General features: G+C 47.5%; 1 protein-coding gene across 3 annotated transcripts in view; it reads right to left on the reverse strand.

Moving 5' to 3' along the window:
- LOC122941116 (collagen alpha-1(XIV) chain-like) overlaps nucleotides 1–13,871 on the reverse strand; it is a 121,568-nt gene that overhangs the window by 59,086 nt on the left and 48,611 nt on the right. For all 3 annotated transcript variants that reach the window (XM_044298129.1, XM_044298128.1, XM_044298127.1), the window contains 2 exons: nucleotides 12,218–12,354; nucleotides 9,351–9,483 (listed from right to left, as the gene is read on the reverse strand). In XM_044298129.1, coding sequence (XP_044154064.1) covers nucleotides 9,351–9,483; nucleotides 12,218–12,354 — 270 coding nt within the window. The remainder of the gene's footprint in view (nucleotides 1–9,350; nucleotides 9,484–12,217; nucleotides 12,355–13,871) is intronic.

The following is a 13,871-nucleotide window of genomic DNA, read 5'->3' on the forward strand; positions in this document are numbered from 1 at the left end:
TGTTCATCCTAGTCATGGAGGAACAGGAGTCTCTATCTGAGGCCAGGCTGCAAGGAGAGGGGGAACACATACAGCATATGGAGATGGCAGGTAAGCGAGACCCATAACACACTTACCTGCCACAGACACACTGACTGGAACCCGTGCACAAGTGCTGGTGTCCACACCAACATTAAAGAACACAGCACACACCACAAACCACACAGCGACCCAGGACACCCATAGCTGCAATAAACATAAGACAGGGGAATGTCTAGCAAACATGACACCAAACACTACCAGACATGTAACACCAAACTAGACATACAAACACCCTGAACTTAACCCACTCCATACAAATAGGGACAGGAAGGGAAGGAGACACCGGGATAACATTGATGACCACAAGGGTGGCCCTCACTGGACAGATGGAACACCCTGGACTGGAGCAGAGCTCTAGCATCAACAACAGCTGAAGTACAACTGACCTCAGCCAGGGAGCCACAGGGAATAAAAGCCAAGTGACCATACCCAGTCAGGAAGTTAACCCTTACAGCACCAGACAGAGGGAGGCTACAACTTAAAGGGGAAGTGCACACACAAGCATACCAAACACATAACCACCGGCAACAGCATGCGTGGCAATTATGTCACGGCAATCACCCAGAAGGCCGAGACACTGCCACCCCATGCTCTCACAGCAACACGTTGCCGCAGGCAACCACAAGTGTGGCAACAGTGTCACAGCGTACACCACAGACCGTGACAGGGATCCATTCATAACGGATGCAAATGGTTTTATTATCATGACGGATACAGCAAAAACGCAAATGTGAAAGCAGCCTAAGGCTGGAAGTCAATGGAGGACCGATCTGTTTTCAATTGTGTCAGAGAAAAGTCTTGCCCTGCACCACATCGCGGACAAAAAAACGCTGCTTGCAGCGTTATTCTGTCCACGATGGGGCTGCAACCAAACAGAACGGAATGCATTTTAGTGCATTCAGTTTTGTCCCAATTGACAATGAATGGGGACAAATGGAAGTGTTTTCCCCCGCTATTGAGATCCTATGATTGATCTCAATAGCGGAAAGGGAAATCTCAGATGTGAAAGTAGCCTAATGGCATGGCTAACAGCAAGTAAGAAAGCAGCTCTGGAGTATAATACAGGATGTAAATTTAGGATCAGTACATGATAAGTAATGTAATTAGAGGTGAATGAAGTTTTAGAAAAAAAATTGGTTAGATCAGAATTTATTCGTGGCGAATCTCTTTAAAAAAACGGCTATTTCCTGGCTACAGAGAGCCTGTATAATGGTGTCTGCTGTGGTAGTGAAACAATACTGTGAGTCAGTACGACATGCAGAAGACAGGCATTGCTCTTAGAATCACTGCACACTTCACTTACTTGGGCAGTCACGGGGGCCAAAACTGACCAAATAACTCAAGTATGAACTCAGCCTTACAGGTCGATGTTAGCGCCAAGAAGAAGCGCACTCCTTTTACACCGTCATCAGCTGATTCCACATAGATGTCTACAGAACCTGTTCTATTAAACGCTTATACAAGTAGAGCTCCCCCCGACAGAGTGGAGAGCGTGTCAGCAGTAAGTTTGTGTTGACGTCACTTGTAGTGTCCCACTAGGTAAAGGTGGGCACTGCACAGGTTAATGTGTTTCATTGCATTGAATGTCATGTGCATGTTTTCCCTGTATTATCTGGGTGTCAGGCCTGTCAGGGTGTAATTTAGCCTCCCAGACGTTAGAGGGAGCTAGAGAGCCCTAGATACATATAGGAAGGCCCAGACAGGAGAGAGTTAGTTCATTCAAGGGGACTAGAGGAGTCACTTCGTCCACCTGAAGCTCCTGAGGCTAGGATTAGCTCAGTAGAGACACCCCAGTTGCAGGACCCAACCTCCTGGGAGAAACCCACAGTCATCCACCTAACAAGAAAGGACATCCCAGGGAAAGATAAGTAACCCTGATGGGCAGATGCATTAGAAAATAAAGCAAGAATCTAATACCTGAGGAAGATATAATTACCAAGGATTTAAGCCACCCTTTAGGCATCCGGGACTTGGGATAGAAAGCCAGACAGGAGTTCTAGAAAGAACAGTGTACACTATTTCTGAGGAAAGGTACAACCTGCTTCTGAGTGCATTGTGAATTTACCCTCTGCGTATCTTGCATAATTAATACCTGCCATTTTGTGGAGAAAGCCTACTTGTGAAACTGTGATTTAAGAGACTGTGTTACCACCTGCTGTACAAAGTTGGACTGTTCAGTAAAGTAACGTTTGGTTCACTATACTACCTGTGTACCTCCATCATTCCAACTACCAACCGGTGTGCCACCGTCAAAGGCACTGGCGTCACGAATCCAACAGGGACCTTGCCCCAGGCACTCAAAATACCCGTAACATCCAGGGCACCTCATCCACCATCAGGCCTGGTCCCTACATACAGAGTGTGCCCCAGAGGAACCGTGTCTACCAGGGGCTGACTGGCAACTTTTGGCCCAGGGGGCAAGTAACACCCAGAGGCCCACTGAGCCCCCTCCTGCTTTCCCATTTCCCCTGCCTCCTCCTGACCCCCCCCTTGCCACTTTCGTCAGCCATGTAAATTACAACACAGTAAAACAAAATAAACTAGGCATGCTCCGATATATCGGCCGCCGAAACATATCAGCCGAAAATTGCATTTTTGGTATAATGCCGAAAGTGTCATTTTCTGGCTGATACAGTGTTGCATCCGTGTATTCTCTCCTCCCCGCTGGGCGCTGCTCTGTGTCCCCCCCATGACACTTGATGACTTTTGCAGGAGAAACTGTATATTGTGTGGCACAGTGTAGGCTATATGTGTATAACATAAACATATTTTATTTGAAAACTTACAGTTACTTGACCCTTGGGGATCTCGGACGCCACTTCCACACTTTGGTCGGGGGCTCGGCGGAGCTGATGTTGTGTTTTATCCTAATGAGAGAGATTTCATAATAAGGATTTGGAGAAGGGGCAGAGGGATAGCAGAGCAGGGAGAGGCTGGTGCTGCTACTAGGGGGTCATACCATGGGGGAGTAATAAAGCCCACCATAATGCCCCCCAGTAGAAATAATTCTCCTTATAATAGACAGTGCACAAAATACCCCCTTGTAATATCCCCAGTTGAGCTAATGTCCCCATAGTGCCCCCTATAATGTGCTAGTAGCCAGATAGGGCCCCCTATAATGTGCCAGTAGCCATATAGGGCCCCCCTATAATGTGCCAGTAGCCAGATAGGGCCCCCCTATAATGTGCCAGTAGCCAGATAGAGCCCACCTATAATGTGCCAGTAGCCATAGGCCCCCTCCACTATAATGTGCCAGTACCCAGAGAGGGCCCCCCTATAATGTGCCAGTAGCTATAGGCCCCCCTATAATGTGCCAGTAGCCATAGCCCCTCCACTAATGTGCCAGTAGCCATAGCCCCCCACTAATGTGCCAGTAGCCATAGCCCCCCCACTAATGTGCCAGTAGCCATAGCCCCCCCACTAATGTGCCAGTAGCCATAGCCCCCCCACTAATGTGCCAGTAGCCATAGCCCCCCCACTAATGTGCCAGTAGCCATAGCCCCCCCACTAATGTGCCAGTAGCCATAGCCCCCCCACTAATGTGCCAGTAGCCACATAGGGCCCCCCCACTAATGTGCCAGTAGCCACATAGGGCCCCCCTATAATGTGCCAGCAGCCACATAGGGCCCCCTATAATGTGCCAGTAGCCACATAGGGCCCCCCTATAATGTGCCAGTAGCCACATAGGGCCCCCCTATAATGTGCCAGTAGCCACATAGGGCCCCCCATAATGTGCCAGTAGCCATAGGCCCCCCATAATGTGCCAGTAGCCATAGGCCCCCCATAATGTGCCAGTAGCCATAGGCCCCCCATAATGTGCCAGTAGCCATAGGCCCCCATAATGTGCCAGTAGCCATAGGGCCCCCATAATCTGCCATCAGCCCATAGTCCCCCTATAATCTGCCATCAGCCCATAGTCCCCCTATAATCTGCCAGTAGCCATAGGCCCCCCTATAATGTGCCAGTAGCCATAGGCCCCCTATAATCTGCCAGTAGCCATAGGTCCCCCTATAATCTGCCAGTAGCCATAGGTCCCCCTATAATCTGCCAGTAGCCATAGGCCCCCCTATAATCTGCCAGTAGCCATAGGCCCCCCTATAATCTGCCAGTAGCCATAGGCCCCCCCTATAATCTGCCAGTAGCCATAGGCCTCCCGTAATGTGCCAGTAGCCATAGGTCCCCCATAATGTGCCAGTACCCATAGCCCCCCCATAATGTGCCAGTAGCCATAGGTCCCCCATAATGTGCCAGTACCCATAGCCCCCCCATAATGTGCCAGTAGCCATAGGCCCCCCACTAATGTGCCAGTAGCCAGATAGGGCCCCCCACTAATGTGCCAGGAGTAGCCAGATAGGGGCCCCCCTATAATGTGCCAGGAGTAGCCACTAGCCAGATTGTGCCCCCCACCCCCCTCATAAAGTGCCAGGGCCAGTAGCCAGATAGGGACAGAAATAAAGAAGAAAAAAAAAAGTCAGTCAGACTTATACTTACCTCCCTGCTTCTCTGGAATACTCCGGTCCCGCCTCCAGCCAGCACAGATCTAATCACTTTACGGCAGCGCAGCAGCTCAGTCAGGCCGCAGGACCGGCGCAGGTGGCGCGATGACGTCATCGCGCCGATGACGTCATCGCGCCGCCTGCGCCGGTCCGGCGGCCTGTCTGATAGGCTGCCGGCAACACGCCTCCCCTGCTCCCCGTCTCCCTGGCTTAAAGTGGCAGTTCATTCCGGCCCGGCGGCCGGCCGGGGCAGCAAGCCAGGGAGGCCCGGGGGGCAATTGCCCCCCTGCCCCCCGGCCCAGTCCGCCCCTGGTGTCTACCTCTCCTTCACTGCCACGCGCCTGCCCAGGGTTCTCCAATACAGTGAGTAACCCTCGATTGCCCATAACCGTGACCTCACTTCGCTATACCCTGCAGGTCTGGCGTGTTGCACACTGATTATTCTGCCCTTCCTCTGATCCGTCAGAACAATAACCCCCAAAAAACCGATCCTGTCTGTTGAGCATCCTCCTTCACTCGGTCAGCATTTGGTCAGTAATCCATCAGTATTGCTAATGCCAAAAAAAAAACAGGAGTGGATCCAAAACAGAGATGAAACGTGAATGGAATATTTGCATGTCTTCTGTGTTTTGTACCCATCCTGCTTTTGGCTACCAAATCACAAGCCAATTCTGATGGGACCATACAGGCCTTACAGCTGCTACACAGACCGGATCCGTTGTGCGTCTTATTTTTCCTTACCTCTGACAGATCAGAGGAAGGGTCAAATAAATGATGATGCCAGCCAGGCCAAAAGGCAAAATAAAGGCCCAGTCATAAAGTGAGGAGTGTGGGAACAGCATAAGAAGTCCACAGAGTGGCCCTGTGACATAGTGGTGAGGTGAAAGCAGAATGAGGAGGCCACAGAGTGGCACAATAACAGTGGGGAGGTGGCGGCAGCATCAGAAGACCACAGAGTGGCAAGGTGACCTAGTGTGGCGGTGGCAGCAGCATGAGGAGACCACATAGTGGCAAGGTAACATAGTGTGGAGGTGGGAGCAGCATCAGGAGACCACAGAGTGACCCGGTGACAGTAGGGAGGTGGGTGTCAATACCAGTACCAGCTGAAGATGGTGGGTGAAAGAAGGAGCACTTGGCATCAGATGTGTGGCATCAGGCGGGTGGCAGCATCAGAATAGTAGCTGAGGCAGGTAGCCAGAAGAAACCGGTCTCTTTTGTCAAAGTGTTGGTGTGGCACCATAAATGATCTAGTCTGATGCATCAGGCATTGGTGGGTGGAAATCCTAGCTGATCCACACCTGATTCATCTTGACAAAGGTCAGTCTTGGGTGGACAGGCGAATTCTTAGGGTAACTATGACCCCCGCCGCACTAAACACCCGCTCTGATGCCACACTACTGGTCGGGCAGGACAGCTTTTCCAGGAAAAACTCGGGCAGTTGCGGCCACAAATCTAGTTTGTCTGCCCAGTAGTCCAGCGAATCTTCAATGACAGCTGGCAGGGTGCACTCTAAGTATGCCACCCCCTGCTGGTTAAGTTTCTGCTCTATGTCTAGCTGCTGGTGAGTAGTTTCTTCACTATGCGGGTGAAAAAAGCTGCCCATCAGCGACTGACTATATAGGATGTCTCTATAGTAGTTCAGTTTGGCCCCCCATTTTGGACCAGTAGCGAGGATCCAACAAGGTGAAGAGCCAGAGTCATCCCTCTGCTGAATGGTGACAATTTGGCTGTCACAACGCAAGCAAGTGAGCATGCGTCCGGCCATTTGTGCAATTGACTCGGAGGGACCCCCTGCACGGTGTGTCTGGGTCCTCTGCCTCGTCTTCCTTATCGCCGTGTAGCTCCTCTGGCTGCTCCTTATCCCCTGTCACCGGTGTGTAAATACCACCCATTTCTCTACACATTGCTTGTGCTCCAATATTCTCCTCCTCCTTCTCCTCCAGTTCAGCCCCCCAGGATTCGATTTCTTGATGAAGGACACTGAGCAGTTCCTCCCCTGTGTGACTCCGTTCACCTAGGCAAAGGAGGTGTAGAACAGCGTGACAACGCCGTGCCTTGCACATGTGGTATGCTGGAGGAGCACTGTGAATTGTTACTGCATTGGAGGTAGAGGACATGGTGGAGGATGAGGCGGTAGAGGCTGACATTGTCGCCGGACCAATGGCGTGAGAACATGAAGGCGGAAGCGGCTTCACCTGGCCAAGTCGCTGGTGTGGCTGGGCAGGAACCACATTTACCTAGGCAACCTGTTGGATGTTTTTCAATGCATTGCAGAGGGGATCAGACCCCCAAAAGTTAAAGTCAGAAATAAAGTAAAAAACTGTTTTTAATAAAAATAAAAATTCAAGTAAAAAAAAACAAAAAATGCCTCTTTTCCCCTGATTTTATAAGAAGAAAAAAGTGAAGAAAAAAAAATAAAAAATCATATTAGGTACCGCCGCATCCATAACGACTGGCTCTATAAATATATTACATGATCCGCCCCGTCTGATAAACACCATAAAAAATAAAATAAAATAAGAATAAATGTGTCAAAAAAAGCCATTGTCACCTTACATCACATAAAGTGCAACACCAAGCGATCAAAAAGGCGTATGTCCCACAAAATGATACCAATAAAACAGTCACCTCATCCTGCAAAAAATGAGCCCCTACATAAGAAAATCGCAAAAAAAACTATAGCTCTCAGAACATGAGACACTAAAGCATTTATTTTTTTGTTTTAAATGTGCTATTATTGTGTTAAAGTAAAATAAATAAAAATACACATATTAGGTATCGCCGCGTCCGTAACAACCAGTTCTATAAAAATATCACATGACCTAACCCCTCAGGTGAACACCGTAAAAAATAAAAACTGTATCAAAAAAAGTGCTATATATTTTGTTTTTAGAATATTTGTCATTTTTTCCATCTGAACACATGATTCCTCACTGCTTCTTGCTTGTGGGCCAATGAGTCATTGGCCCACAAGCCACTTAAGCAGGGAGGAATCATGACTTCAGATAGAAAAAAATTACGAATATTCGATATAACGAATATATAGCACTATATTCTAAATATTCGCAAATTCTCAAAGTGGCGATATTTGAGATAAAAATTTGCTTTTCGAATATTTGTGCTCAACACTAGTGCAGACACTGACCTCTCCTCCCCTCAGGGCTGGATAGCCGTCCTTTCCCCTGCAGCCCTGACCTGGTGCAGACACTGACTTCTCCTCCCCTCAGGGCTGGACAGCCGTCCTCTCCCCTGTAGCCCTGACCTGGAGCAAACCTCTCCTCATTACATGTAGAGGCCACTTCTCGAATGCAGGAGCTAAAGAAGTGGCCTCTATAGACTTACTCAGGGCAGAAATGATGTAGGCGGAGCCAACTCCTCCCTCCGTATCAGTGATTGGTAGTTTGGGTAAAGCTGCCTGTGTGCAGCACAACGATTGGCTGGAACACCTCAAAGGTCCTGTCCTGCTTCTTCTCACTTGCTGTATGGCAGGTCCTTTCTCTTCTGCTTCTCTCTTCTCCCAACAGTGGGTCCGGACAGCTGGCGTCCCCGGTCCAGATTTGGATCGCAGTCGACCAGTTGAGTACCCCTGTTCTAGAGAAACTAAACTTTAAGTGATTCTCCATCTTTTAGCAGTTTTTAAGGTCCAGCATTCTGTACTGGTATATCTTTATAGTGGTTGTAGATTTTTTTTTTTTTATACAGAACTGCTTACTGCATACTGTTTATACATTGTACTAAGCTCCCTCTAGTAGTGGTTACAGGCAGACAGAATCTTATTACTTATTAAGGATGTTTTATCATCATAAATATATATTGCATACGTGACTACTCTCCAGGAGTTGATAGGTCGAAACGCGTCAGTACTTATGTACAGGAGGGACCTTTGTTTATACTTTTAATGGAAGAAATAAAAAAAATTTCAATTTTATTCGCTGGATGTTTCTGGAACATCCGGGAGGCTCCTGGAAAAAGGAAACACCTTCAAGACTCACAGAACAGTTGGCAAGTCTCCCAGGCACAGTAGGGAGGACTACTTTGTCATGGAAAGTAGTCTATGCACGTTGACCATATGTGGCACTGTGATACTGCATCATCAAATGTGTTCCCAAAGTGCAGTGAGGGGGCAGAGAGGAGGCAGACCGTCATATAGGAAGAGGATGGGGTGTGAAATGGGGCGTGATTTCGGAGGCATGGCCTGCTGCACCCACCGCCCCCCCCCCCCATCCCTAGATTCACATTTTTGCAAGAATGATATGTCATCAATGTAGGTTTGAAATGTTTAAGCATAGGGTTGCACTTATTAACAGGAGCCACGTGTCATCACAGTGAGAAAGAGTTTGCATGGAGTAGTAGTTGTGTGTTGCTGCAGCTCCATAAAGAAACACCCTAGCGTTGCGCTCTATTGTTCCCTGTTATCAGCCGCTTAAGCCTGAAGTGGGTTGATCATTATTATAATCATATCTGTATTGAAACATAATGCTCAAACTGCTGCTGACAGAGACACATTCGGCCATATGTCTGTCCTTGTTGGTCAGCTCGCTCTGCTCTCGATGGATCTGCCATTAAATGTGACATTCCAGAGATCTGTAATTAAAACTAATTGACTAAGGAGACGGGAGCGAAAACATTCCCCACACAAGAGCATGTGGCAGCAAAGACTGTGAAAAGGGAAACAACCTCCTTCAAATTCAGGACAGACAAGGGCATTACTCCCCTGGGACTCTGGCAGTGCCAAGAACAGAATGGGCATGAGGGTAATCGCCTGTCACTTACACGTTGTGATGTTTCCAGTCAGTATAGTCAAGGTCTTTGGACCTCTGTGTTGGAAAGTGACCGTGACAGTGTAGAGAGTCTGTGAGGTCAACGACTTCAAGGTCACAGAGGAGCTTCCATCAGATACTTCAATCTGCAAAGAGATGATGAAAGAGATCAATGGTCTTGTCTAGACTAGATGAAATTGTGTCAAATCCTCAGCTGTGAGAAGCATTAGATTTGGATAGGTATTTAGCATCTTACAGTTATTGCCTCACCTTCTATTCCCGTTTTCCTATGTGGCTGGGTGGACTATGGGCCTCCAATCTGCTGGGGCCTTGTTCAATTGCTACCATGACAGACCTTATAGCTATGAAACTATGCACATCCCTGGGCCACCACATTGCAACAGAATCCACTAACAAGTGAACTTCTTTAGGGGTTGGTGGAGCCTCCTCCCACATTTTTTGGTTAAAAAAAAGGTTGGTTTCCCTAAAGGAAAGTTCCACCATAGTTTAGCAGTTACTAATCACCATACAATTTACATGAAAGTTCAAAATGAAAAGGGATTTCTGATTTTTAAAACGCATTTGTGTCACGGATCAGCGGATGTGAACCCACTGTGCCACTGACTAGCAATACTCTGGAGGGGAGTAACTAAGCAACTACGCAGATTTCACTAGAGCCTCAGATGGTGAGGAAAGGCTTGACCATCGGTAATTGCCAGGGGCTACTCCAGAGCATAAACCAGTAAGTGGCAGCTGATCCAGGAGGTTCCTGCAAAGGTACCAACAGTACAGAAGTGGTCAGACAGGCAGGGTCGTTACCAGGAGCAACAAGACAGAGGAAAAGGCAGAGACGTAGTCAGAACAAGCAATGGATCAGGGCAGGTGGCACAGGAACAAGGTCAGACAATCTGAGTCGGCAACAGGAGATGCAAGCAGGCAGAGATTAGACAATAAACAAAGTCCAGGAACGAAGTATGAAGTCAGGAACACGAGTGGTAAGCAAGCTCTTTAGCACAAGATTAGGACCTTGACTCTGAGGCATCTGGTTAAAGGGCTGAGCCACTTAAATACCTACAGGAGAGCCAGGGTAGGTTAACAAGATCACATGACATGACTCAGCCCCGCCCAGGGAGTGATGTGTACTGCCACATCAGCAGCCGAGTACAAGCAATGTCCAGGTTAAAAGGAAATTGTGGAGCCGAATCCACATAGGTAATACCAACCGCACAGGCAGAGTCCAGAGCTGCAACAGAGGCTGGAAGTAGAGATAACAGATGAGCACGGCGCCCAGGACCACAGTGATGAGTGGGGGAACAGCGCCGCACAGAGGTAGCTGTTGCAATTTGCAAATTCCCCTTTAGGTAGCTAATAGAGGGGGAGCCCCATTCAGGAACTACATTAATTAGCCAGACTAGAAAGAAGGTACAAAAATCCGCTCTTGCTCTGGAGGAGCATTGATTTCTATGACAATTACGGTAATGCCTCATTTCTCCTATGTGGGCACTGCAGTGATATTGAACACCTTGCACACAAACAGAGGGGAAAAAATCTGATCAGACAGGGACCCTCTATAATCAGCTTGTCATTAGGGTAACAGAGGCATAGCTTGAAGCTCCTGGGCTCAAATGAAAAATGTGTAACAGGGTCCACCACCTACATGGGCCATTTAGAAGATTAGTGTCTTCTTATTAAGCCTCATGCATATGGCCGTGCCGTTTTTTGCGGTCCGCAAACCGCAGATCCGCAAAAAACGGAAGCCGCCTGTGCTGCCTTCGGCAATTTGCGGAACAGGCGCCGGCAATATAAATGCCTATTCTTGACCACAAAGCGCAGACAAGAAGAGGACATGTTATATTTTTTAACGGGGCCATTGAAGTGAATGGGTCCGCATCCGAGCCGCCAAAACGGCGGCTCGGATGCGGACCCAAACAACGGTCGTGTGCATGAGGGCCTTAGGCTGAGAAACCTTTGGGCCCTGTGGGCACAAAGACCTAAGTGTGAATTTTATGTCTGAAACCCCTTTACCTAGACCCCTTACAAATAGATCATCCACAATGGACAACGCCATTAAAGGGGTTGTCCAACAAAAAATATTCTACATTTTTCAAACCAGCATCTGGATCTGAATAGTTTTGTAATTGCATGTAATGAGTAATTTAGTATAGTCAGTGAGCTATTCAATAAAGTGTATCTGTATTTATCTCTGTCCACCTCCTTAAATCGGACGCACATGCTCAGTTCCATCCTTCAACTTCCACCAGTCATATCTTATGTTAGAATCTGTGACAGTTGCAGGAAGTGAGCTGCAGCAGAAAGGATACACCCCCTGAGAAAGCATACGCCCCTGATAAAGGACACGCCACCTGAGCTGTCAGCCTGAAATAAATCTAGCAGAGCAATTGGAGCAGTGAATGGGGAGATCTTTGGATCCATGTGAGGAACAGGGCTGGTTCTAGCTTTGTTAGAAAGAGATTGTCATGTACTAGATTATGTATGATTTTCATTTTGTATATAATTCATGGGATAATCCCTTTAATAGGGTGCAGTCATTGGTATAATGGTTCCTTCAGTGCAGCATAAAGATACATGATGAGAACTCTGAAAGCTAAGGGTTACACTCCGTAGTGGATTTAGAAGGAGAGATCTTGGAAAGAGGCGTCAAGTCAGAGGAGGATGAATCACAATATGAACAGTGTCACCTTTGGGGATGGATAATTTAGAAGCATCAAGCCTGTCATGCTAGGGATTAGCTGTGACTAGATCCCGGGGCCTCGTGATATCATCATCTCTGCTCAGAGGGGCTGCATGTCACTCTCATCATCTCCACAGAGATGCTCATAAACAGTGATAAGGACCACAAGACGGACACTTCACACTCACCTCTCCATGCTGAGCACCATCTGTGTGAGGGGTATATGACACATGCTGGATCGGTCCATCGTCGGGCATCTTTTCCCATTTGACAGTGACAGAGCTGTGTGTGATATTTGTGAAGTCTAGGTTTCGGGGTACTGGTTCTGTAAGATGTTTAAAGGGGTTGGTCAAGATTAGAAAAATGTGTCTGTTTTCTTCCAAAACAATAAAGTGCATCTGTATATATCTCTGTCCACCTTGTTGAAGTGGACGCACATGCTCAGTTCCATCCTTCAACTGCCACCAACCAGCCTTATCTTTTCTTAGAATCTGTGACAGTTGCAGGAAGTGAGCTACGTCAGAAAGGATACAGGAGCTGTGTGTGACATTTGGGAAGTCTAGGTTTCAGGGTACTGGTTCTGTAAGGGTGGGTTCACTCTAGCGTTAAGGAGTCTGTTATGGCTTTCCGTTATAACGGAACATAACAGAATCCATAGGATGGAATGCAAAACGGAAGCCTTTAAGAGGCATTTCGTTTTGCTCTGTCCTAATAGAAGTCTATGGGAAAACATAACGGAATCCATAAGACGGAAGGACGGAGCCGTTCCGCCCTTCTGTCTTATGGATTCCGTCATGTTCCGTTATAACCCTGTTATAACGGAAAGCCATAACGGACTCCATAACGCTAGTGTGAACCCACCCTAAGATTTTTAAAGGGGTTGGTCAAGGTTAGAAAAATGTGTCCAAAAACAGCGCCACACCTGTTCATAGGTTGTGGGCGGTATTGCAACTTACATCCATTGAGCTGAGCTGTAATATCTGACACAATTCATGGGCATGTGTGGCAGTGTTTCTAGAAGAAAGCAGCCATGCCTTTCTAACCCTGTATAACTCCTATATTATTCATTAAAGGCACTTATACATAGTGCATCCGATATCAGCTTTTGACCTGGGTCTCCACCACAGAGTGTAGTTTTAAAGGGGTTTTCTGGTTTGCATCAACGTCTCTTAAAGGGGATCTGTGACCCGTGACCTCTCTATGCAACCATTAGCCTAGACACATAGCTGTGATTCACCTGATTAAAATGCTTATTTTCATTTTTTTTTGTTGATCTGAAGCTCCGTTCCCAAGTTATTATACTTTTTCTTAATATGCAAATTAGGTATCTGGTGCAACAAGGGTGTCACCATTGCTCTTGCACCCAAGCTCTGCTCCATTCTGTGGCCAGCCCTTCTCTTGCTCATTTGCTACGGCCTGGCCCTGTCAATCAAAGCTGCGAGGGAGGTGCTGCCACAGAGATGAGTGGAGCTTGGGTGCAACAAGAGCAATAGTGACACCCTCATTGCACCAAAGGCCTATTTTGCTTATTAAGAAAAAGTATCATAACTCAGGAATGGGGCTTCGGATCAACACAAGAAAAAAATTTTGATAGGGAGATTCCCTTTAAAATGCTAATTTATGAAGGTAGCTGTAATTGTGTAATATACTTCTTTTGCCTTTATTGCTCCTATCTCCCGTTCTGGGTGGTGGTCACATGACCATGTCCAAACAGTTATTTGTTATTTTCTGTGATGCTATGTTCATGGGCGGGGCAGTGACTATGCAACTGTCTGGGTGGGAGGAGCCATAAACCAGCTTGGTGTTGTTTGGGGCGGTGCTGGAGCTGTGGCAGAGAAAGGA

This window comes from Bufo gargarizans, chromosome 6, assembly GCF_014858855.1.
Source record: "Bufo gargarizans isolate SCDJY-AF-19 chromosome 6, ASM1485885v1, whole genome shotgun sequence".
Lineage (NCBI taxonomy): Eukaryota > Metazoa > Chordata > Amphibia > Anura > Bufonidae > Bufo > Bufo gargarizans.